The sequence below is a fragment of the Heliangelus exortis genome, chromosome Z (assembly GCF_036169615.1).
Source record: "Heliangelus exortis chromosome Z, bHelExo1.hap1, whole genome shotgun sequence".
NCBI lineage: Eukaryota > Metazoa > Chordata > Aves > Apodiformes > Trochilidae > Heliangelus > Heliangelus exortis.
The window spans coordinates 3,642,585-3,666,828 of NC_092454.1; the positions used below are offsets into that span (position 1 = coordinate 3,642,585).

Below are 24,244 nucleotides of genomic sequence, written 5' to 3' on the forward strand. Positions count from 1 at the left end.
TGCAGGGGTGCCAGCTTCCCTCTCAGTCTTTAGGCCTGACTTCTGGTACCAAGTGTTGGTGTAAGCACAGCTTGCTTAGTCATGGTGAATCCACATCTCCTCCTGCTTTCCTCCTTCAAAATTCCCACCAAATATTTTACTCCCTTTGCCTCACAATCAGCTCAAAGGCCTGCCTTGAACTTTCCTCATCATGCTCAAGCCTGTATCCTGCTGTACAAGCTTCTTCACAAAGCTTCACATTGCTTCTCATTATCACCTTTTGGCTCACCTCTTATTATCAGACCCCCCATCTGTGTCTTGACTAACCCTTGCCTTGCATACCTTTATTAGGCTAATGAGGAAGATGACATTTGGGGATGCTCTTGGTTATAGGCTAGGCAAGATGAAGGGGAGGGTGCTCAAAGGTATGGAAACCATAGGAAAAAATATTCCTGATCTGCCTCTTTCCACATCTAGAGACCTCTGGGAAGCTCCCAAGGGCTTCATGTTGGGTGCTTCTCCATTAGCCCAGAAAAGTGCTCAGGGCTGGGAGGCTCTGTGGTCATTACAGTGGCTCTGAAGGACAGGTGGGTGTGAAGCCCTGTGAAGGTGGAGGAAGGGAGGAAAACTGTGAACAATGTAAAAATGGGGAGACTTACAATTCTGCTGATCTTTTGATTATGGCATGGGAAAAAGGAAGAAAGCAGAGCACGGCATGATGCCGCTGATCAGCTGCAGGTTATTATGACCTGCCACAGGATAGCAACGTGCTGCCAGTGCTTCTAAAAGCTGTGCTACCTGATTAGACTGCTAAGATGTGTCCTGATGTATCTGTAATGCTGCAAATGAAAAATGAGGTCAGTAACTTTTCAGATTAAATTGAAAGCACTGGGGTAGGAAACTAGGATTGTTGCATGCCAATAAAGCTCTGTCTTGGCATGCCGACTATATCTGATAATTATATTTCATTTGTTACAACTTGGAGAAGGGCAAAGCACTGACTTGTAGCACACTATCTTACCTTTCTTCGAGCTTAGGGCCTGGCTCAGACACTAATGAAACAAGCTCTGTTTGGAGCTGAAAGAGGATTTTTCCTTGGGTAACATAAACCAGCATGCTTTGCATCTCTGAAATATTAATGCAATCTCTAACAAGAAAACTCCAATAAAAACTGTAGCAATGACATGGTGATTAACAATGATGATACAATTAACTCTTACAGTAACTGCATGCTATGCCCCACTGTGCAGGCACTCGGGTCCCTCAGTGTGCTATTACCAAATAAACAATATTCATGTCAGTGGCACAAACTGACAACATTATCAGCATTTGGGAGCAGCTAAGAGCTTCAGTGAGAGATGTGACTGAAGTGGGAGCTCTACCTGGAGGAGAGAGTTTCAGCACTTGAAGCATCATTAGAAATGCTCTCTCTTCCCCGACTGTAGATGGAGGGATAAGCACTGCTCATCATCTCAGCACACAGTGAGATAACACAGGTTATGTGGTTAAACAGCCACAGAAAAAATGGGGAGGCAGAAGGAGTGGTGTGGCCAGTCGTTAGGTGCTGTATTTCACCTGTACAGCACAAATAACCCTGGGATATAAAATATCTGAAGTCTCCTAAAGTGCTGCCAGGTTTGTTTAGCACCATTTTGTACCTGTCATGCTCCAAACTGCCTCACAGAATTAGAGAGAGAAGCAATGCAGGGAGCAGCAGAGAGGAGAAGGTGTTTTATTGACAGCAGAAGGTTGGGGCTGTGTGGGTCCAAAGGATGGTTCTGCTGCAGACTCAAGGCACAGGATCTCACAATGCCCTTGGAGGAGTTAAGCTCCAAATCCTCTCATCTGGGACCTGTGCACAGGGTCACTGTGACTTGCTGATGACAGGTTAGCAGTGACTGGAGAGCACTTCTGATCTTAGGTGCACATCATATTCCTCCCCTGTGACAGTGTCAGGGAGGGCAGGACCCAGCAGTACTTGGTAATAAATATTCAGTATTGCTGCAGTGACAGATATTCCATTCTCTTTGCAATGCATTAAGGTTTTTAGGATTTCAGTAGTAAAAATTGTGAAGAAAGGAGTCTGTATTGGTTTGACAAACAACTACATGAGAGTAATTAAGATGGACAATATTCCTATGTATGTTATACATGACAGAGTTGACACACAGAGCACTGGAAAAAACAGAAAGCCCCTGTGCTCCTGAGGAGAGAGATGCTGACATTGTCATTAAGGACAGGGCCATTTTCTTTTCCTTCATTTATTTAGTGAGATTAATTTTTTTTTTCTATTCAGATTTGTGTGTCCTGCAAGCTGCATGATGGCTCATGCCCCTTTCTTTATGGAAACACAGCCTTGGGTGCCCAGCACACAGAAAGCCAACTGCCTCCTAACCCTCTTGGAGGCCTTACTGGAGTCTGTTCTTAATGGGATAGTCTGGGACTGATTTTGTTTACCAAGTGGAACACACAAGTGTTATTGTTTTTGTTTAGTTTAGGATAGAAATTATATTTGTTTCCACGAAAACTGAGGCCAAGCCAAAAGATTAAAAATTAAATCACAGTTTTTCTCCTCTTAATGCACGTATGGGAATTGCCTGGAAACCAGCTTGAGTCACAGAATTAAAGGGCAAAATCTTGAAGTATTGACTCAGAAAAAAAAGCCCTACTGACTTCAAAGATAATGCTGCCTGAATAAGGATTGAAGAGGGATTTCAGACTCTCAGTGAAACACGGATTCAGCAGGAACAGTACAGTCCTGATTAGGAATTTACAATATCAAAAACTGTGACAGGCAGAGATATACTGCATCACACAGCCTCTCTCATGTAGCCATAAGGAATGCTGTTCTCTTCTGCATGTTCAGTCCTTCTGAAAGTCCTCAAATGTCCTCTTTTTGGAGAACACATATTTCTATACTCAGTGTCAGGTCTGCATCTGCATACACGTACATACATACGTAGGCTGAAAACACTTGCCTGCATGTCAGAGCATTTCAAAGGGGAAATGCTTACTGTGTTCCCCTTGTTTTGAAGAGATTATCTCTGCTGTGTTTGCTGCAGGGCTCGGAAACTGTCACATTTCCCTGTGACAGATGGCTTGCAAAGTCCGAAGATGACGGCGAGATTATCAGAGAACTGGTACCCTCTGATATTTTCACTGAAAAACTCATGAAGGATGGGACTCTCAAGCAGATAGAGGAAGAAGTTGAAGACCCATTAGAAGGTAATGTAACCCAATGAGTAGGCAGGGACTTGTTTATCTGATTTTTTTTTTTTTTTTTTTTTTTTAAGAAAGCACACTGATGTGTGGTTCAGGCAAACGCAACACATTTCTTTCCCTTCCTGTTCTCTGACCTCTCTTTTACCCAAAGCACTTCTGTGCAATACTACCACTGTTTTCCTGTAGGGCATTTATGAACCTGTCACAGACACCCCTTCTCAAAGGCATAGTTTGAATATTTCCCCTGATGCCTAAGAAACTGCTTACATCTTGTCCTTGTCTTCCAGAATCTGTAAAAATCTCTACTCATTTGCCCACATGTCCTCTACACTCTGCCCCTTCCTTTCCTACCCTACCAGTCTAATTTATGCTCCCCTTTTCTACCAGGCTTGTATTTCTTGTTGTTTTTCAGGTAAATATGGATACCCTGTAAAAATCTGTCTCTAGGCATCCACCGTCATCTCATTAAAATACCCTGGGGGAAGAGAATAAAGTCTTATGTAGATCTGAACCCATCTTATAAAGTGTTCACATTGAGTATTTGATCCTCCTGGTAGCTGAAGCAACTGAATAAGAACTGAATTTTCATACCAAACTCTGTTGGTTTTTTTTTGTATGCCCAGCTGTTGCCAGCTCTTTTTCTTCTAGGATCTCCTTTTTCCTACACCGAGCTCCTTCTGCCCATGAGCCTTCCTTCATCCTGAACAAATTGGATTCTGCTTCCATTTTCATTCTTGGTTCTTGCATCTGGCATCGAGATGATTCATCAGAGAAAATCATTCCTCTCCCTGTTTTGTTTCCCTTGGTGTCTGATTTACATTTACACCCCACCACTGTCAGCATGGAATTTGTATGGATTATGGATTCCAAAGGAAGAGCTGTCTTGATGTAAGCAAGGCCTTCACACCGTGCCCTTAGAAGAGACAGGAGGGATCCTTCCTCCTGTTAGGAACAATGTGGTAGCTCATGGGAGACTTTTTTTCCCCATGGAGACAAAGGCAGTCTTGGTATCAATTAGTAACAGGCAAAATTTCTAGGTACCTGGCATGGCATTTTCATTAACTTACTAACTTTTGCCTTGTCTTAGTTACCTCGTGTTAACTAACCTTGGTGACTCATTTTTCCCTTCTAAAGGCAAGTCCTTGAAACAGCTTTTACAGTCTGCAGAACAGGATTTTTTAATAACTGAAGGTTTCTTTTGGCTGCAAAGCAGGGCTCAGTTTTGGAACTTGTGCTTTGTATATATAAAATATCTGGGACCAAAATTATATCTTTTTCATCTCTGTGAGTCCTCACACATCTCAGGCAGCAGCAGCAGTGTAAATGACAGCAATGGAAAATCAGCTTGTGGTATTCTGAGGACAATCTCTTATGTAGTAGACTGAATTTCTGTCCTGAAGATCTCTAGAACTGGCAAGCAAACACCAAAGAGGAGTGCATTGATTAATTAGACTATATGTATTTCTTCCTCAAAACTACTGTGGTAGTTGTCTCTCAAGTAGGAAGCTGCAACTCTCTAGGACATAATGTGTGCCAAACCAGAAAACTTGGCACTGAACCTGGATGGGTTAAGGGTCACAATCCATTTCTTAGAGAAATTGGTGGATATTTTTAATGGACTGTGAAGAAGAATAAGCCTTGTTCTCCTAGGAAAGATAGGTGCAGAAGAACGAAACAATATAGGTATTTTCCTTGACGCTAATAATGGACAAAAAGGAATCCTCATGAAGACTTTGTACCTTTTCCCCATTTGTATTGCCCCAGAATTTGCCAGGATGCATTCTCTGGGGCTTAATTAAATGCCATCAGGGTAATCATAGACCTCTACAGTTCCTAATTGTTTTTGTGGAGAGGATGCTTCCTGTCACTGTTTGTTTTCCCTGTGTAGTTGGGAAAAGAGTAGCAAAACAAAAATAGTATTTAACAGGTTTAGTAAAGCACATTACTAAAGAATTGACGAGTTTTTGTTGGATCATCATTGAGAAAGCTAAAGAGAAAGCAATAGTTCTCCAACACTTTCTTAATTAAATATTGTCTCAGCCAAAGGACCCAGAAAACTGTTCTTTTTATGTTTGGAGGATTTATAGAGATATATGCCATTAACTCTGGTGATAATTGCACATCTGAATCTCTGCAGTTTGTTTATGGAAGGTGGAGCATTAAGAATTCACAACACTGCATCTCTTGTTTTCAGATGTCTGTCCCTTGGGCCTCAGTGTGCAAAAGTGAGGAGTTCCCTCACCACTATTGACATCACATCCAGTAATAACCATAATGATTCTTTGCCTTTTTAACTGCATGCTGTGTGATCAAGGTGTTAAAGAGGCATTGATTAGATTGGGGAAAAAAAAAAAAAAAAAAAAGAAAAAGGGGAAGTCAGCAGATTTCAGTCCAGTGATTCCCCAACCTTTGGATCATTATCAGAAACCTGGAAGCATAGACCACATAGCATCTTAAACCTCCAAGAAGTGGGTGATGAGCAGGAAGTTTGGGGATGGTTTTCTTACGTATATATGCAGTATCTAAGATAGATCTTGCTTAGTCACTTGGCCAGAAATCGTATCTTGTTTCTTTCCGCAGTTCACACATACAAGATAAGTGTGTTCACTGGAGATATCTATGGTGCTGGGACAGATGCTAATGTTTTCCTAAATATCTATGGAGATCTGGGAGATACAGGAGAGAGAAAACTCAGCAAATCTGAGACAAACTTCAACAAGTTTGAACGAGGACAGGTACAAGTGCGATGGTTAATAACATTTTCCATTTTGCAGTCTTGAGCCTAACAAGTCCGAGGTTGCCTTTGTAGGCTGAGTTTTCCTATGAGGGATGGATTGATTGATTCTTTTTACCACATTCACTACCTCTTAAAATGCTTGGTATGTCTTGTCAGGTGGGTATTACAACTGACAGGCACTGCAGCAAATGGGTCAATGTTTCTTGTAGTAACAGGCAAAATTTTTAGGTACTCACAGACAAATTATGAGCTCGGTCCACAGAACCTGTCTTGAAATGTGACCTGCAGATATGAGAAGACACAAAACCCAAGGTCTCTTTTTCCCATAACTTCTGTGCAACTGCTTTGCATATGCACAGTGTAGACTGTAATTCACTGCTGAACAAGGTGAACTGATGAGACCTGAACTGCAGCTGTGTTTGACAAAATGATGCCCAAAGTGCTACTCTGTGGTCAGTCCATGAATCCTATGAAGAGAGGGAACTGGGATTGCTTAGTTTGGAGAAGTGCAGGCCGAGGAGAAACCTTATTGCCCTCTACAACTACCTGCAAGGAGTTTGTATGGAGGGGGATGCTGACCTCTTCTCTCACGTAAATGATGATATAACTGGAGGAAATGGCCTCTATTTGTGCCAAGGGATTTTTAAACTAGATATCAGGAAGAATTTCTTTACTGAGAGAGTAGTCAGGCACTGGAAAGGGCTTCCCAGGGATGGTGGAGTCACCAACCCTAGAGGTATTTAAAACTCATGGGTTTGGGGTTTGGGTTTGTTTGGATTGTTTTGAGCTGATGGTTGGATGTGGTGATCTGAGAGGTCTGTGAGATTTTTGTGATTCTGTGAGGTTCACAGCCTCATATAGAGATACTTGCATATATTGATGGCAAAGAGTGTTGTATCTCCATTGTCCACAGCCATCTATCTGGATTAGACAGGGAAGTCTTGGATTTAAAAAACAGGATGTAAAATCTCAGATATTCAGTCAGTTTGAAAAATGATATTTTTTTGCAGCTCCCCTCACAGCAGAAGCAGGCTTCAAAACTCTTCCTTGCAGGATGGTTTTAGCACACTGAGATGCCTCTATATAGCCTGCTGCAAAGCTGCTCACCAAACACCATCATGTGAGATTAGAATTTAAACACATTTGTGTTTGGCAGCCTGCATTTTGCTTTTGTCCAGTAGATGATGTGTGTTGAGCTCGTTTACAGAAGTCACCACTATTAAACACTCTGCAGGAGGACACGTTTACCCTGGAGGCCGTGGACCTGGGCATTCTGTACAAGATCAAGATTCGTCATGACAATAGCATGTTCAGTCCTGACTGGTTCCTGGAAAAAGTGGAGATCCTGGATGAAACCACAGAGGAGTCATTTGTTTTCCTGTGCGAGCGCTGGCTCTCCAAAAAGAAGGAGGACAAAAAGATAGAGCGCACACTTTACGAACAGGTAGGGCTCAGAGCTGCCATCCCCACCCACTGCCACTGGTAAATATGAAATGATTGACTATCTAATTGAAGCCACAGACAGATCACTAGGGACTTAAGCTTTTTAGCTTGCCCAAAATTAATTTTGTGACGTTCATACATGTGCTGAAAGTGCAGCCATTCTCAGCCCTGTATTAGTAGCTCCATAACTTGCAATTTCAACAGGAAGATCTAGGAGTCTAGCTGAAACTCCTCAGCTGAGCATCAAAGTACCTCACTGATACTCAGTGGAGTGTATTTCACTGCTGGTGAGCACAAAAAGTAGGTTAGTTCTAGGTCCCACTATTCAAAGTCCTCAAACCAAAATATGGAGTCCTGTGACTCTGTCCTCAGCAGACTGGGTGGATGTAACTTTTCAGCAAGTTTTTCTACCCATGCCAAACACAAAGAAATCTCATTATTTTGCTACTACTCAAAGCACTAAATGGTTTACAGTGAAATGACCTTCCTACTTGCACATTCTGTTAGCTTATCAGGCTAATATAACTGATTGGAATTCTAGGTACATCCACTCATTAAAATTAGCAAAGAAGATTAATAGATCTCTCTTGCTTTTGTACAGTGGTGCATAACAAAGCACTGATTTTAAGACATTGTGTGTAAGAAGTCCACTTTGCAAAATACAGTAACATTTCAATTTAAAGTTATCCCTGCAGTTATCAATTAAATTCAGTCAGACTCTTTCTGCATGCAGCAGAATGGATGTAAGAAGTGTTACACCATGGATGAGTATTGCCTTGTGCTCCCTCATAAAAATTGCAGCAGACAATGCTCTAAATTCTTGTGGTCAGACTTACCCTGTTGCTTATATCAACTCATAATGAGAAAAAGCTGATAATTTTATTTTTATTTCAATTAAGCTGTTGTGTGGTAAGAGCCTCACATTTCTTGAACAACATCACTGACTGCATCTGCACTAGTTCCTCAAATACAAAAGATGTTCTGTAGCATTCAGCTCTGCACCAGTCTTCCTCTTACACTCTTTGGCCTCCACCAGGTCACTCTGGCACCAAGCGTGTCCCCTGAATCTGGCACCTTCCCCCTCATCTGAATTCTCTGTGGCTCTTGTTCACACAGGTAGCAGACAGGAGGCACACCATTAGGTGCATTATACTTTGTTTTATTATAACAATGTCACAAAAATGTCTTGTCAGGGCTACCAGTGGTGCAAATGAATGACCTGCAGCAAATTACAAGTCATGTTTATTTGAGCTACACTGAGCTAAGAGCTACTGGGGGAACCAGAGGGGTTTCTTCTCACGTTATTCCCAGAGGCACAGGGGAGCAGCTGAGAACCCTTGGGTGCTCCACGCCATTCATTACCCTCCTGTACTTGCCTTCCAACTAGAGCTATGATGGGGAGAGAAACAGCCTGGATGATGGATCTCTCAGCATGTCAAGTCAGGATAGCAAAGCAGACCCGAAGGAGAAGAGAAAATCCCGTTTGGTCAAGGCAGCAGAAGAAGGATCACGTGAGTGAGCACTGTGTTGGGTGGCATGCATGCCTGTGTTCTTGGCTTTCAGTGCTCAGGAGCTTGTTTTTATCCTAGTGAAGAGCAAGGAGAGTCAGAACAGCAAACTGCTTCTGTTGTGGTGCTTTGCCCATAGCTCTGAGCCTCAGACCCAGTGCAATGTCAGCTCACAGCAACATCAGTGTCCCCAGCCCCCTCTTCTTTCTCTCCCGTGGAAATCTGTGGCACTGCAGCTTGTCAGAATTGACCTCTGCATTACCAGCAGGTCTCCAAAGAGTGTGGTGCTTTTTAGACAGTGTGGCAATATCATTAGGTAGGTGGTTATTTGAGGGGATGCTGCTTTCTGCTGTGGTGAGGCAAAGGCCACAAGGCACCTCTTTGGGCAGAGCTACAACTGGAAGCCGTGTCCCTTAGATGCCTAAATTTAGATGGGTGCATCCACACCACTGGCTGTGGGGAAGGAGCTAATCAACAGCATCCCCATGGCCCTGAGACCAGAAGAAACCCACTGACCTGAAGAATCATTCTCCCTCTTCCTCCTCCTCCAACAAAAACTTCAATGCAGACAGCACTTCAGAGGTGGAGTGACACTACCCTCTGAACAGCAGGGTCTGGTAGAGTTAAGGGAAGAATTTATGCTAGTTTTGTATAATTCTGTATGCAAGTTTTGTATAATTTCATCTGAAGCATCCTTCAAAGGATCCAAAGTTCTTTGCAGTGAGAGAGACCATAATCAGACATGCTATCACCAAAAGAGCCTCCCTTGGATTATAAGAGGCTCTTTCCCACATGATTCCTTAAAGAAGCTCTTGTTGCTGATATCAGCTGTTTTTACCTCCCGTATCTCTTTGACTCAAGATGATGTTTCATGCAGTGTAGTAAAGCTGAATTATTAAAGAAGGCTTTGGATTTCCTCAGACCTTATTTGCCATATTTAAGCCATCTCCCCTTTTCAGGATCAGTCTGGTAGTGCCTCCTTACTGAGGATGTTATTTTAATACAAATTTAAATGAGATTTCTTCTAGAACTCTCAGGTTTGTTCTTTACAACATGTAACTGCATTGCAGCAGCTGTTGGGCTGAGAGGGGAGTTGGATAAAGGGAACCGAGCAAGAGCACAGTTAAGAGTCTTGGGTCTCAGAAAACAAGCATCAACAGGGAGTGCTCAGGCAATTTTGTTCTCTTCTAGAATCATTGAATGTTTAGGTTGAAAGGGACCTTTATAGAGATGATCCAGTCCAACCCCCCTGTCCCAGCAGGATCCCCCAGGAACAGATCCAGGGGGGTTTGGAAGCCTCCAGAGCAGGAGACTCCACAACCTCTCTGGGCAGCCTGGGCCAGGGCTCCCTCACCCTCACAGGACAGAAGTTTCTCCTCATGCTGAGCTGGAACTTCCCATGTTCTCCCTTCACCCCATTATTCCTTGTCCTGTTCCTGGGCACCACTGAACAGAGATTGGCCCCTTCCTCTTGCCCCCCACCCCTCAGATATTGATGGACATCCAGAGATCCCCTCTCAGCCTTCTTTTCTCCAGGCTGAACAGCCCCAGGGCTCTCACTCTTTCTGCATAGGAGAGATGCTCAGGTCCCTTAATTGTCCTTGCAGCTCTCCCTTGGACTCTTTCCAGTATCTCCCCATCTGTCTTGAACTGGGAAGCCCAAAACTGGATCCAGTATTCCAGGTGTGGTCTCCCCAGGCCAGAGTAGAGGGGGAGGACAACCTCCCTGAATCTGCTGAACAATCTTTTCCTGATGCCCCCAGGACACCATTGGCTTCTTGGCCACAAGGACACATTGCTGACCCATGGAGATTTTAGTGTCCCCTAAGACTCCAAGGTCTTTCTCCATAGAGCTGCTTTCCAGCAGGACATCCCCTAATCTGCACTGATGACTGGTATGATTCCCACCCAGATGCAGGACTGTATGCTTGTCCTTATTGAGTTTCATGGAGTTAGAAGGTGGGTCATCTTGTAACTGGGGTCTGCAAGCATTGTCACTGAAAGACCAGGAAATCTGGACAGCACTTCCTGCTCAAATGCCTGATGATGAGCCAGTTGATGGCTCTGGGACAGAGTTTTATCTTTCAGCTCTGGTTTCTGAGACAAAGCAAAGCTGAATATAAATGAAAAATCTGTTTCTGGATTGCAGTTTCTGGAGAGTGAAAGATACTGGACTGTGTCTGCCAAGGCCAGCTTCCATGCAGGGATGCTTGTCTTACCTCCAATATGAATTGGAATGCTGCCTCCAATATGAAATGGAAAAGAGAAGCACATTCTGTTTCTGTCCTGGCCATGAAGCAAGCTTGGAAGACCAGTGCCCATCAGCTGAAGTTAACCTTTGTGGACAACTTCAACAGTCCATCAGTAGTCCCTTATAACTTTACTACCACACAGGCTTTCCACCCTCCTGTTTTATGTAGCTTTTGATTTACCATCTCTCTGAACAAGGACTTGATGCCTAAATTGCACCTACAGTTTGTTGTCATCCTACATGTGGGTTTTTTTTTGCTTTAAATTAAGATTTTTAGATTTATGGTAAAGATAATGGGTTCTAACAGTAATAATGGGTAATTGGGCAGCAGCTGAGACGCTGTGGCTCTCTACATGGGCTCTTAGACCACAACAAGTACAAAATTATTCAACTTATTTAAACATCTGTGGTAAACAAAGAGTAAAATGATGTAATTTGGCCTAGTTATTTATGATAGCTTTCACTGAGAGGGTCCAAGGGAACACACACAAGTGGTTACTGCAGCTCAGCTGATGCCCTGTACCTTATTGTGGTGTGGTACCTGGGTGGCACATCCTGAGGCTTGGAGCTGGGAAGCAGACAGAACTCACCACATTGCTTAACCTGATCTGCCACCCCTGTCTCTTGGGTCAGCCCTTCTTTTGTAATCCCATATTGTGCTCAAATGAAAAATAAGTGATTCCCATATTCCTTCTGATATTACTTCTGTGGTGAGACAATGGATAACAGCTGCCATGTTGGCATGCCATGAACTTTCACAAATAAAGGCCAAAACATCAGCATCTCCCATGAGAACCCCTCTCCAGCAGAGCTGGGATAATTCCCATCATCTCCATTATGCCAGGGTGGTCTTTTTTCTCTGAGTCCTGGAGCTTGTCCTCACCACTACATCTGCTGCAGTGACATGGACTCAATAAGGAAACTGTATCTTGAAGGAGCATCAGATAAGATGGACTGTGTGAGCCAGACAGCCACCTCCTGAGCTGGATAAAAATCCAGCTGTTAATGAGCTGATTAGGGAAAGTGGTATTGGGAGGTGCCTGAGAAAGTGACAGACAATCTGAGCAGTTCTGACTTGTGGTCTACATCTTAAGTGGTCCAATAAAACCCAAACCCCTATGTGGGGGCAACATGTACCCTCACACAGCCTGAAGTGAGGGGAGGATCTCATCAATGCTTATAAATACTTGAAGGGTGAGTGTCAGGGGAATGAGCCCAGTTTTTTTTTGAGTGGTTCCCAGTGACACAAACTCAGACATAAGTTCCATCTAAACATGAAGAGAAACTGTTTTACTTTGAGAGCACCAGCTGCCCACAGAGGTGGTGGAGTCTCCATCCTTAGAGACATTCAAAACCTTCCTGGACACCACCCTGTGCATCCTGCTCTGGGTGAACAGGGGGGCTGGGCTAGATGATCTCTAGAGGTTCTTTCCAACATCTGTAATTCTGTGAACCCTGTGAAGGGACCCAAAGAAGCAGGAGGTAAAGAGAAATGGACTGAAAGACCTGTTGTGTCCTACTGAGGCTGTATAATTCAGGCTTTGTGTTTTCTCATGTTTGAAGAAGCAGGGAGACAATGGAGAGGGAAGATAAAAAACCTAAAGGATCACTTTTTTAGATTTTAGAGGGAGGAAGAGCAAACAGTATTTTCTGCTGCCTGGTAGCAACCTGTGCTACGTCTCTGTGTCAGCTATTGTATGTGGGAAATTATAACAATTTTGTTCATAATTCTTATTTTTTAGGTAGGCATTTCAAGTACTTTGGCTTGAGGGTAGTGCCAGTACAGTTAGTACAGATAGTACCCAAGTACCCAGCACAGGATAGAGTCTGAGCTGCTGGAGAGCAGTGAAGGGCAAAGGGACCTGGGAGTGTTAGTGGATGGAAGGATGACCATGAGCCAACATTGTGCCCTTCACAGAATCATGGAATGGTTTGGGTTGGAAGGGACCATAAAGCTCATCCATTCCCAACCCCTTTCCATGGGCAGGGACACCTCCCACCAGCCCAGGTTGCTCCAAGCCCCATCCAACCTGACCTGAGACACTGCCAGGGATGGGGCAGCCACAGCTTCTCTGGGAAACCTGTACCTGAGTCTCACCACCCTAAGATAAATCCTGGGGTGCATTAGAAGGGGGGTGGCTTCTCCCCCTCTACTCTGCCCTGGTGAGGCCACATCTGGAATATTGTGTTCAGTTTTGAGTCCCTCAGTTCAAGGACAGGGAACTGCTTGAGAGAACCCAGCACAGAGCCACCAACATGATGAGAGGGAGTGGAACATCCTTATGAAGAAAAGCTGAGGGAGCTGGGGCTCTGCAAAGAGGAGAAGGAGGGGTGAGCTCAGTGATGTTTAAAAATATGTAAAAGGAGAGAGCCAGGAGGATGGTGCCAGGCTCTTCTCTTTTATGCCCAATGATGGAACACAAGGCAACAGATATAAACTTGAGCATAGGAGGTTCCATATAAACACCAGGAGGTTTTTTTACTATGAGGGTGACAGAGCCCTGGCCCAGGCTTCACAGGGAGGTTGTGGAGTCTCCTTCCCTGGAGACATTCAAATCCCACCTGGACACATTCCTGTGACTGCTGTGGGTGACCCTGCTCTGGCAGGGGGGTCGGACTCGATGATCTTTTGAGGTCCCTTCCAACCTCTCACTTTCTGTGATTCTGTGATACAACATCTGCTGGAGATGCTGAAAGTTTTGTGAATTTAGTCTATCACAGGAGAGCAGGATAAAAACTGTACAAAAAAAAGTTTTGTTCCTATGCAAAATACATGTAATTTAAAAGAGGTCTATGGAGCTGTTCTAAACATGACCCTTCAACATGTTCTTATAAATGTTTTGCCTACAGCTAAACCTATACTCATGCTTGTACCAGAAGCTCTGATGGTTATTTTGTGAAGAATACATTGCATATCCCTATGCTGTTCTGCAAATGAGATGTAAATAACAGCATAAGGGGCAGAATAAGTCTTGACTAATCATTAGTTCAGTTTGTGTTAGCATGCAGAATCCTCAAACTGAGGCAGAATTAATCTTTCTGCATTTTGCTTTGTCCAGAAGTAACAATAGATGTGGTCAGCACAAATTCATGCCTGCCCTGATATTATGTTGTCTGAGCTTGCTTTGAGGTTCTAGTACAACCCACACCCCAAAAGTATTGTTATTAATTATAAAGCTAAATTAATTTCACTTTCAGCTCTGAAAGCCAAATGAGTTTTATATCAAGCTTTATAAACCTTTCTTGAAGAAGTGGTGATGAAACCAGGCTGAGTTTTGAGCCTGACAAGGCAACTTTCAGAGCTCTGATTCTTGTCAGAATGGCTTGAACAGCCCTGCACAAATGTTCTGAGAAATCAAACAAGTATTCAGTGTCTAATTCTGCACCGCCCGCTTGGCTTTACCCAAATGAGCTTTTGGAAAGCACTTCAAAAGCAGTCTGGCACTTCCTCCGTTTTAACAGCTGAACTGAAATCTCTGAAAACCACACTAAAAAAAAAACCTCACTAAGTCCCAAGCCATGCCCTGGAGGTTTTTCTCCTAATCAATATTACTATGCAATATATAAAATGGTTTTGTGACCTACCTTTAACACCAGGGTTATTCGCAGTTTGCCTGGATTTGCAAAGGGGTGCTGAAGCCCTGATATGCCCCATAGATGACAGCAATCCTTGAATGAAGCACAGAGGAGAACATTTGCAGTTGTACTGGCACATTCCTTCAGTGATGGCTTACTTTGGAGTCAGTACAAATTTGTTTTCCTATATTGAGTGGTGAGTGTAAGATTGATTTTGTCTAATAACCTATTCAAGGTTTTGCCGCTCAGTCTCATCTTCAGGAAGGTCTCTTCGTGTAAATAAGGATTCAAGCCCTTTGCTGTTCTGTCATCCATTAGGTAAAAACCCAAATTGTGTTATACCCTTACAGACTCCTTGCAGACAGAAGAGGTGTCAGGGGAAATTAACCTTTGCAGAATTCAACCCCAAGTGTGTGTGGGAATTTAGTCTCCCGTGAACATTTGTATCCCAGTGCTCCATGGGTACCACCACTTCTCCAAGTGAATTCAATGGGATGTGAACCTATCCAGCATGCACCACTGCTCCCCCTGATGGGATGGCTCCCTGGTTTTCTCAAGCCTAGGGTAAATGCATGTGTATTTTCTGATGTCTCCACCTCTGTCTCTTGCAGTGATCCCATACCACATCACCCTCACGACGGGCACAGAATACGACTCCAGCACCGACAGCCGAGTGTACCTCATCATCATGGGTCCCCAGAAAGTGCAGACAGAGAGGCTGTGGCTGGATCTCCCAGAAGGAAAAGATGAGTTTGCAGATGGCTCCGTGGAGAAATTCTCTGTCTGGGGCAAGGATGTTGGGGAGATCAAAAGAGTGGAGGTACTTTGTGAATGCACTGGAGGCATATGAAATACGTGGTCAAAGAAAGAACACATTCCTGCTGTTCTCAGCAGTGAAGGAAAGGCACTAGGGTTTAAAGGACTGTACACACAGAATCTCAGACTGTACGTGCTGAGATTCCACGTGTGTCCAAATCTGAAAATAAGTACACTTTAAGTCTGACAAAACCAAGATCCTTTTGGGGCAGACAATAATCTTAAATTATGAGTAAGTCATAACACTTTTGTCCCAGCTCTGGCACTGTTTTCTGTTACTCAAGACATGTTGTTGATGGGTACAGTGAAGGTTACCAGGATGCTCTCTTCCGTCAGTCATTGTTCTATTTGTTTTTTAAAGTACTTCCAGTTGGGTTTCACAAATTGTATCTGCAGTGAGAAATGCATATTGTATAATTTTCTAGCTAAACATGAAAATTGTTTTCACAGCTTGCAGGATTCAGGCTTAGAGAAGAAAATTAATCATCATTCAAAAGTAAAATGCATGGATAGATTTCAGTTCAGGAGTCATTTTTTTCTGCTATGGCTCAGGGAGACAGAATTTGCATACATTTTCCATCACTGAGTTTAAACTTCACATGAATCTTCCAGTGTGTTTGTATACATCATTCCTGTTTTCTGTGGCGTTTCCATCTCTTCAAAGCCTGCTCCAGGTCTTTGAGTGCTGAAACCCACAGCATCTTAAGAAACCCATTAAATTCTATTTTTACCCCACATCCCGAGTTGCAGTAGACCTACCTGTTGCTGTCCATGCTTGTGTATTCAGAGGGAGTAAGTTAAAAGTAATACAAAGACAGAAATCTTAGCTAATAAAAAATGTTGTCATTTTTATGTCCTGTTGTAGCAACTGATAGGCTGAATCACTCCTATATAGTTTTTATGCAAGCGATGGATTCTGCCACCTTGAGAAGTCCCTGTACTAGATTTGAGTTTATTAACAAGCCACTTTCTTAGTGCACTCCAAGTGCCTGGGTATTAAGAGTTTTAGTGGCTCTCTCTTTGTAGCCATCTCCAGGTCAAACTTTGAAAGTTAAGCAAGAACATAAATCCAGACTGTGTGCACACAAAAATATCTTGGCTGGGGTGGAGAGGGAAGAAAAAGTCAGTATAAACCCCCAGTGTTGGAGGGACAGAAGAGCTAGTGAGCAGGGTGAGGAATGGGCAGACAATAGGAAAAAATAGGAGAAAAAACCACTTGGAAGTAGACACAAGCAAGAAAAAGAAATAATTTGAGAAGGATTGCAAATGGGAAAGCGAAGAAAAGTTGCAAATGAAAGGCAGAGAGTTAGAGAAACAAATAACATAGAGCTTTAAAGCTGGGTCATGGTCTTTTGCACTCCTTCATCCCTCTCCTCTGTGTTCTCATCAGTTTGCTGCCTCACCTCTTGCTGATTTCTCCCTTTCAGTGGTAACCCTTGAGCTTGTGATAGGAAGGGCCACCTGGTCCAGCTTTCCTTCCTTCCTTCATGCAATGGCCTCTGCTTGGAAAGTCTCTATTTGTTGTTCTTCATAGATGTGCCAGTTTGCCATGGTTGCTATGGAATCAGTCCATATTTTCCTTGTAGTGTACAGGGACACTAAAGAAAATTGCTACTTATCTGCTTGAGAAAAGTGAGGAACAGTTCATTCTCAGATGTGGCATTTGTCTGCTTCTGGAAGCAGGCAAGAAGTTCTGAATAGGAGTTATGTGAAAGTAGCACAGCATAGTGATTAAGTTTTCAGAAGTCCTTGGTATAAACCATGCAGCAGACTGCAGGATTTAGTAGGACTGTAAGACTTGCATTGTGATGCCACTCTTAGTTTGGTATAATTCTCCTCTGGAAAATTACTATAGTGAAAGCAGAAAGTGAAATATGAAGTAATTTGAGAGGGGCTCATTGATACCTGCCTTGTAAGTTTACAGACAACATATTTACTACCTGTGTACTTTAATAGACCATCTGGCATTAAAATAAATAATACAAGCTACTGAGTAGAGCCATTCCATGCTGTTTTCCTAAAACCAGTTGTAGTATTTCTTCTTCTAGTGAAGTATTTCTCTTCCTAGACTGCTGCTGCTGCAGAGAGAGACAGGTATGGTCAGAAGAGTCCTGCTCTGGTCTGCGTTTCTAAAGCACTTTGGATTCAGAGCACTTCTCCATCACAGGTGTAGGGTAAAGTCAAGGATATTGTTTGGTCTCGAAAGGGAAAAGGCTCTGGAGACACCTTATTGTGACCTTTCAGCACTCAAAAGTGGCCTAGAAGAAAGATGGAGACAGACATTTCAGCAGCACCTGTAGTGATAAAACAAAGGGTGATGTGTTTAAACTAAAAGAGGGAGATTCAGACTAGAGGGAAGGAAGAAATGTTCTGAAGGTGGTGAGACCCTGGCCCAGGTTGCCCAGGGAGGTGGGAGATGCCCCATCCCTGGAACCATTCCAGGTCAGGTTGGATGGGGCTCTGAGCAACCTGATCCAGTTGCAGATGTGCTTTCTCACTGCAGAGGATTGGAGTTTATGGTCTTTAAATGTCCCTTCCCACCCAAACCATTCTATGATTTTACAGTTCTCTGATGGACAAGTGTTGCAAGTTCCTGACTGGAGACCTGATCCTTAGGACTTTCACATCTTGCTAGTATTCTTTGCACCATCCATAAAACAAAGGAAATCCACCACCACCCCTTTTTTTTTTATTTTTTTCTTCCCATCTTTTCCTCCTACCTACTGCTCAGTTTCTCTCCCATTGTTCTCCTGATGTGAATCTATGGTGGTGTGACCTGTCTGGACATAATAGGCCCACCAAAGCTGCTCTGTCACTCCCTTTCTCAGCTGTACAGGGGAAGACTCATGGCTCAAGATAAGGGCAGGGAGAGAACAATCAGCAATTATGCTCATGGGTAAACCAGGCTAATTTAAATTAATTTGATTTACTATCAATTATATAAAATTATAGTAATAAGAAAATAAAAACCTTAAAAAACATCTTCCACCCAACCCTAACTTCTTCCTGGGCTCAAACTCCTTCACTTCCAATTTTTCCACCGCCTCCCCTCCAGCAGCACAGGGGGACAGGCAATGGTGTTTGTGGTCAGTTCATCACGTGTTGTTTCTTCTGGTTCTTCCTCTTCAGGGGGAGGACTCTTCACACTCTTCCACTGCTCCAGCACAGGCTCTTCTACTTCTACATGTAGGTCTTTCCCAGGGGCTGCAGTTATTCATTAAGTGCTCCAGTGTGGGTCCTTTCCACAGGATTCAGTCCTTCAGGAACAATCTGCTCCACCATGGGTTCCCCCTGGGGTCACAACTCCTGCCAGCAAACCTGCTCCACATTAGGCTCCTCTCTTCACAGGGCATGCCAGGAGCAGGTTCCCCATGGGGTCACAGTTTCCTTCAGACATCTGTCTGCTTCACCAAGGGGTTGTCCAGGGGCTTCAGGTGGGTATCTGCTTCACTGTGAGCCTGCATGAGCTGCAGAGGGACAGCTTCACTGTGGGCTTCACCATGGGCTTCAGGGGAATCCCTACTCCAGTGCCTGGACCACTTTCCCCCCCTCCTTCTGCACTGGTCTTGATGCCTGTAGGGTTGTTTCTCTCCTATAATATCACTACTCTCTCCATCTGCTGCAGAGGTTCTTTTTTTCCTCTTCTTATATTTCTTTTCCCACAGGCATTAGCACCATTATTGTTAGGCTCAGCCTTAGCTCATGGTGAGTCCATCCTGCAGCCAGCTGGCATTATCCCAATTGGATATGGAGAAAGCTTCCAGCAGCTTCTTACAGTGGACACCCTTGTAGACTCCTTATTAGCAAAAGCTTTCCACACAAACCCAACACAACATCTTAGTCTTGGTGATGTGGAGTACTCAACAGTTCCTCAAGGACAGGGGGGAAGAGTAACAAAGGCTTTCAAAACGGTCCACAGATCTACCTGTCTTTGTGGTTCTGACACCAAACTTTGGTCAAACATCTCAGCATTAGCAGCTGATGTTGGTGTGTGTGTCCAGGCTGTGCTGCTGGTGTGGCTATGACTTTGAATCAGTCACTGAGTTGGTGTGATCTGCCTACAGATTTGCTGGAAATGAGAGACAAATCCCAGTGCTGCTGGGATTTAAAATGCCAACCATAAAGAAGACTCAGCACTGGATGGGTTTGTCCCAGAATTTACAGAATTGTTCTTGGAGACTTTGGAAATCTTCTTGTGAGCCCATGTCCCAGTGCTGCTGGGTGTGCAGGATACTTTCTTCTGGCATCTTCTTGATGCCCAAAGGAGGTAAAGGTTGCTGTGAAAATCTGGTACCTAGCAATGTCTTGGAATGGTGCTCTAGTAGTTGGCTGTAAGGAACCCCAAAAGGCAGCAGAATTTAATGGGCTCATCAGGGCTTTCTCTCCATCACTGCAGATCCATGGCCCTGAACTTTCCACACCACCTCATATGCACCATCCTGCAATGGGTCTGTAGAGACTGTGTGCAGGCTCTCACAGGGGCTTTGGGCTTGGAGAAGAGCCCCAGGGAGGGAATGGGAAGGCAATTCTTATATTTCCATTCACCTCACACCCCAGCAATCTGAGAATTAATGCATCCATTGTAGACTTGAATTTCCCTCATGGTTAACTCTAATTTTCTGCAGCTGCACAGGCATTAGTATAGTAATAATAGTCCTAGAAGCAGTGTTGGCTGAGACAGGGAAAAAAAAAAGATCACTTGTTTTTGGGGAAAAAGAGATAGCACACATACATCACCCTAGGTGAATCTGTTATTAAAAATTATTTCTGAGAAACCTAAATATCCTAATAATTAAAAAAAAAAAAAAAAAAAAAAAAAAAAAAAGAAAGAAAAAAAAGAGAGAGAGATAAGAACCTCATTGTCCTAGTAATGACACAAACAGCACTTGCTGTGACAATAATGAACCGTAGGTAACTCTTTCATTCAGACTTTTATGTACATAGAGCTCATTAGAATGATTGGCTGACTGTGTTTCATACAGCAGCTGGGATACTTAATTCTGCTTGTAAGTGTACCCCAGGATGAATTGCCTGTGTTTCTTCTGAGGGACACATGCAGTTTCTTGAGAAGGTTGCACCATCAGCACCCTTTTCATAAAATCACAGAAAGTGAGGGGTTGGAAGGGACCTCAAAAGATCATCCGGCCCGACCCCCCTGCCAGAGCAGGGTCACCCACAGCAGTCACAGGAATGTGTCCAGGTGGGATTTGAATGTCTCCAGGGAAGGAGACTCCACAACCTCCCTGGGCAGCCTGGGCCAGGGCTCTGTCACCTTCACAGTGAAAAAAATTCTTCCTTATATTTATTCAGAACTGCCTGTGCTCCAGTTCATAACCATTGTCCTATTGTTGGTCAACCCTGAGCAATGCTTGGCTTCCTCCTCCTGGCTCTCCCCCTTTACATATTTTTAAACATCACTGAGCTCACCCCTCATTCTCCTGCAGAAGCTGCAGAGCTCCTCAGCTCCCTCAGCCCTTCCTCACCAGGGAGATGTTCCACTCCTTTTCATCATGTTAGAGGTTCTGTGCTGGGCTCTTTCCTGTTCCTTTGTGCAGTTCCCTGTCCTTCTTGAACAGGAGGGAACTTCCTTTGCTGATACAACCTGTAGGAACATTGCTTGCTGTTCTTCATGGCCAAACACAGCTCCAGGTGGGCTTTTGCCTTCTTAGCCTCATCCCTGGACACCTGCTCAGTGTCTCTTTATTTCTCCACGTCCTCTGTCCCTGCTGCCACAGGTATTTTCCCTTTTTCCATTTAAGTTTTGACAGGAGCCCCTTGTTCATCCATCCAGGCTTCCTGAAACTCTTGTTTCTGCTCTTCAGAATGCACCTTTCTTGTGTGGAGGGGGTGGTCCTTGAAAACCAACAGATGCCTGCTCCATCTGTTGGCTCTATACAAGCATGGACCTTTTGCAGGATGAGGAGATGGGAAGCAGAGAAGCAGTCAGAGACATATAGTTGACTCAGACATGGATTTGTGGGGGAAGGAAGCTTGAATAATGCACGTGGGTGTTTGCTTAGCTTCATCCTTCATCTTGTTGTGAAGCTTTGGACAGTCATAGACTCATCGAATATCGAATGGTTTGGGTGGGAAGGGGCCTTTCAAGGCCATCCAATCCCACCCCCCTGCAGTCAGCAAGGACATCAGAACTGGATCAGGCTGCTCAGAGCCCATCATCACTTCTAAGTGTTGCAGCAGCAGTAGAAGGTGTTGGAAAGTTAGAGAAAAGGGACTGCAGGGATCACCATCTAGTAGGCAGAAGTCAATGGAGCAGAAGAAGGATAGCAGGAGAGTGGACATGATTTCATGTAGGTCAGTGGAGTTCATGTTCCCTTTGCTTATTTTTAGGACTGGCAAGTGTCCTGCCTTCCTTCAGGCTCAGTAGAAGATGGCCTAAGTTTCCTTGCCCCCATCAGCTACCATGCACCCTGGTGTCTTGCCTGTTGGGCAGCAATGGCACAAACCACCTCACAGCTCACTCCTTTGCACTCTGGGAGTGGTTTGTGTGACAGTGTACATAGTAAACACTCTCAGTCTTTCATCACTGTTTAGAACACCCAGTCAGGGAGGGACTCTCCTCCAAAGAAACACCCTTTAATGAGCTGCTGTTTTCTCACTGACTCTCACAGGTGGGGCACGATGGAGCTACCCCTGAGAGCTGCTGGCTGGTGGAAGAAATCAACATTGTTGTACCCACCAAAGGAGTCATGTATAACTTTGTCTGTAAGTGCTGGCTGGCCAGGGACAAAGGTGATGGACTCACTTCCCGAATCCTCAACATCCTGGATGCAGACTGTGTTAATGTTGGCCTCAAGGTAGGCTCCAGGATCATCCTGTATCCTTTAGTTGTTGTATGGACTTATTAAGCTAAAACAGGTTGTGTGTCAGAAGGGCCACAAAAATGATGTGAGGGCTGGAGCACCTGTGAGGAAAGGCTGAGAGAGTTGGGATTGTTCAGCCTGGAGCAGAGAAGGCTCCAGGCAGATCTTGTTGTGGCCTTTCAGTTCTCCAAGTTGACCTATAAGAAAGATGGGGACAGAATTTTAGCAGGGCCTGCATCAGTAGGACAAGGGGTCATGGGTTTAAGCTATAAGAGGGGAGATTCAGACTAGATACTAGGAAGAATGTTTTTATGCTAAGGGTGGTGAGACCCTGGCCCAGGTTTCCCAGAGAGGTGGGAGATGCCCCATCCCTGGAACCATTCCAGGTCTGGTTGGATGGGGCTCTGAGCAACCTGATCCAGTTGGAGATGTCCCTGGGGTTGGACTGGATGGACTTGAAAGGTCCCTTCCCACCCAAACCATTCGGTGATTCCATGACTTCTGCATGTGGTTTGACCTTTTTATTTGTGGGGGATTTCTCTGTCACTTCTTTAGCCAAACCTTTAGGAATGGTTTAGCATTGTTACCACTTAGAGCACTCTCTAATAATGATGCCATGGTGTAGGCAGGAGGACAGGATAGGGCAAAGCAGGTAGGATGCAGTCCATCAGCATGTCCTCATTTTGTCACTCCACCACCTGATGCCCACAGAGCTGCAAGGTGAACACCTTGGTGGAGTCTAATTCCAGTGTATCTTGTTTGAGGAGATACTTCCAGCTCACTGGATTGGAGTTGTGGAGGTGTTTTAATCTCTGTGTAGTGTGGCTACATATCAGCTTCTCTAATATGGGATAGGGAAACTGAACTCAATTAGAAACTAATAAGAATTGGAAGCTGTTGAAATATGGAGATATTTTAAATCTGATCTTCTAAATGAATAACTGATTAAAGATGAATAAGCAGTGAAAAAAACTGTATAGTTTTTTCATCCATATATATGAAATTTGAAGCAATGTGCCCTATGCCATATTTCAGCTGAGTACAAATTGGAAAGCTGAGTTTTGCTGATTTTGTATGTAAGATTTAGAACAGAAATAACAGTCTGGATGAATGAGACAATAATACTCTGTTTAATACCTGTATGACAATTTAAAATCTCTATAGATGTGTTACTATTTACAGTGAGGTTACACTTTCATAGTACATTAATTTTTTTTTTATGCTGCTCTTGATTCCTCTGCTAGGTATATTCTCCTGAAATCTTTCTCGTTCCCCAGACACATGAAAATGTGATTGCATTTTTAGCATTTGTGAAGGTTTCAACAACTCAACACAGGTTTCAGTGGTAGAATTGACCTAAGAGGGGAAAAAAATCAGTTTCTCTCTCAGACTGATTACCAAGGTTAAAATCTTATCTCTGAAAAACTTCCCATCAGTTATTTAACCTCCTGGATGAGGTTTCCAAATTCCTATCAGTGAGCTGATGGCTTGCCCATAAATTGAAGTGGATGTTAATGAAGACTTATGTTCAGTCTTCCTTTAAAAGCCCAATCCTGAATATGTATTTTCATAATCATGCCAGAAATAGACATATCAAAGTGGGCTTTTTTGTGTGAAAACAAGAAACTTGCTGAAAGGTTTGAAGGAAACCAGGGGAGATGCTGGAGACATGAAATAAGAAATGTACATTTGACTTCCTGACAAGTCTTCTAGTTGAGTGAGTTTGGGACCATTGCCTCGTAAATAGCTGTAGTGAAAAGCTGAATTTTTTTTATTATTATTACTTTTTAAGGTCAAATAAGACTAATATCTTTGACAGCCTTGGGGAAGTTGCTGCTCTTTTATTTTGATTTTGCTTGACTCTTGCACAGCCATGTGTAGCCCATCTCAA

The 24,244-nt window shown here is 43.7% G+C and overlaps 1 protein-coding gene across 1 annotated transcript in view; it reads left to right on the forward strand.

Moving 5' to 3' along the window:
• LOXHD1 (lipoxygenase homology PLAT domains 1) overlaps positions 1-24,244 on the forward strand; it is a 158,009-nt gene that overhangs the window by 93,380 nt on the left and 40,385 nt on the right. Inside the window, exons 28-33 of the mRNA XM_071730802.1 lie at positions 3,042-3,204; positions 5,782-5,936; positions 7,173-7,382; positions 8,769-8,892; positions 15,328-15,536; positions 22,162-22,347. Of these exons, the coding sequence (XP_071586903.1) occupies positions 3,042-3,204; positions 5,782-5,936; positions 7,173-7,382; positions 8,769-8,892; positions 15,328-15,536; positions 22,162-22,347 (1,047 nt within the window). The remainder of the gene's footprint in view (positions 1-3,041; positions 3,205-5,781; positions 5,937-7,172; positions 7,383-8,768; positions 8,893-15,327; positions 15,537-22,161; positions 22,348-24,244) is intronic.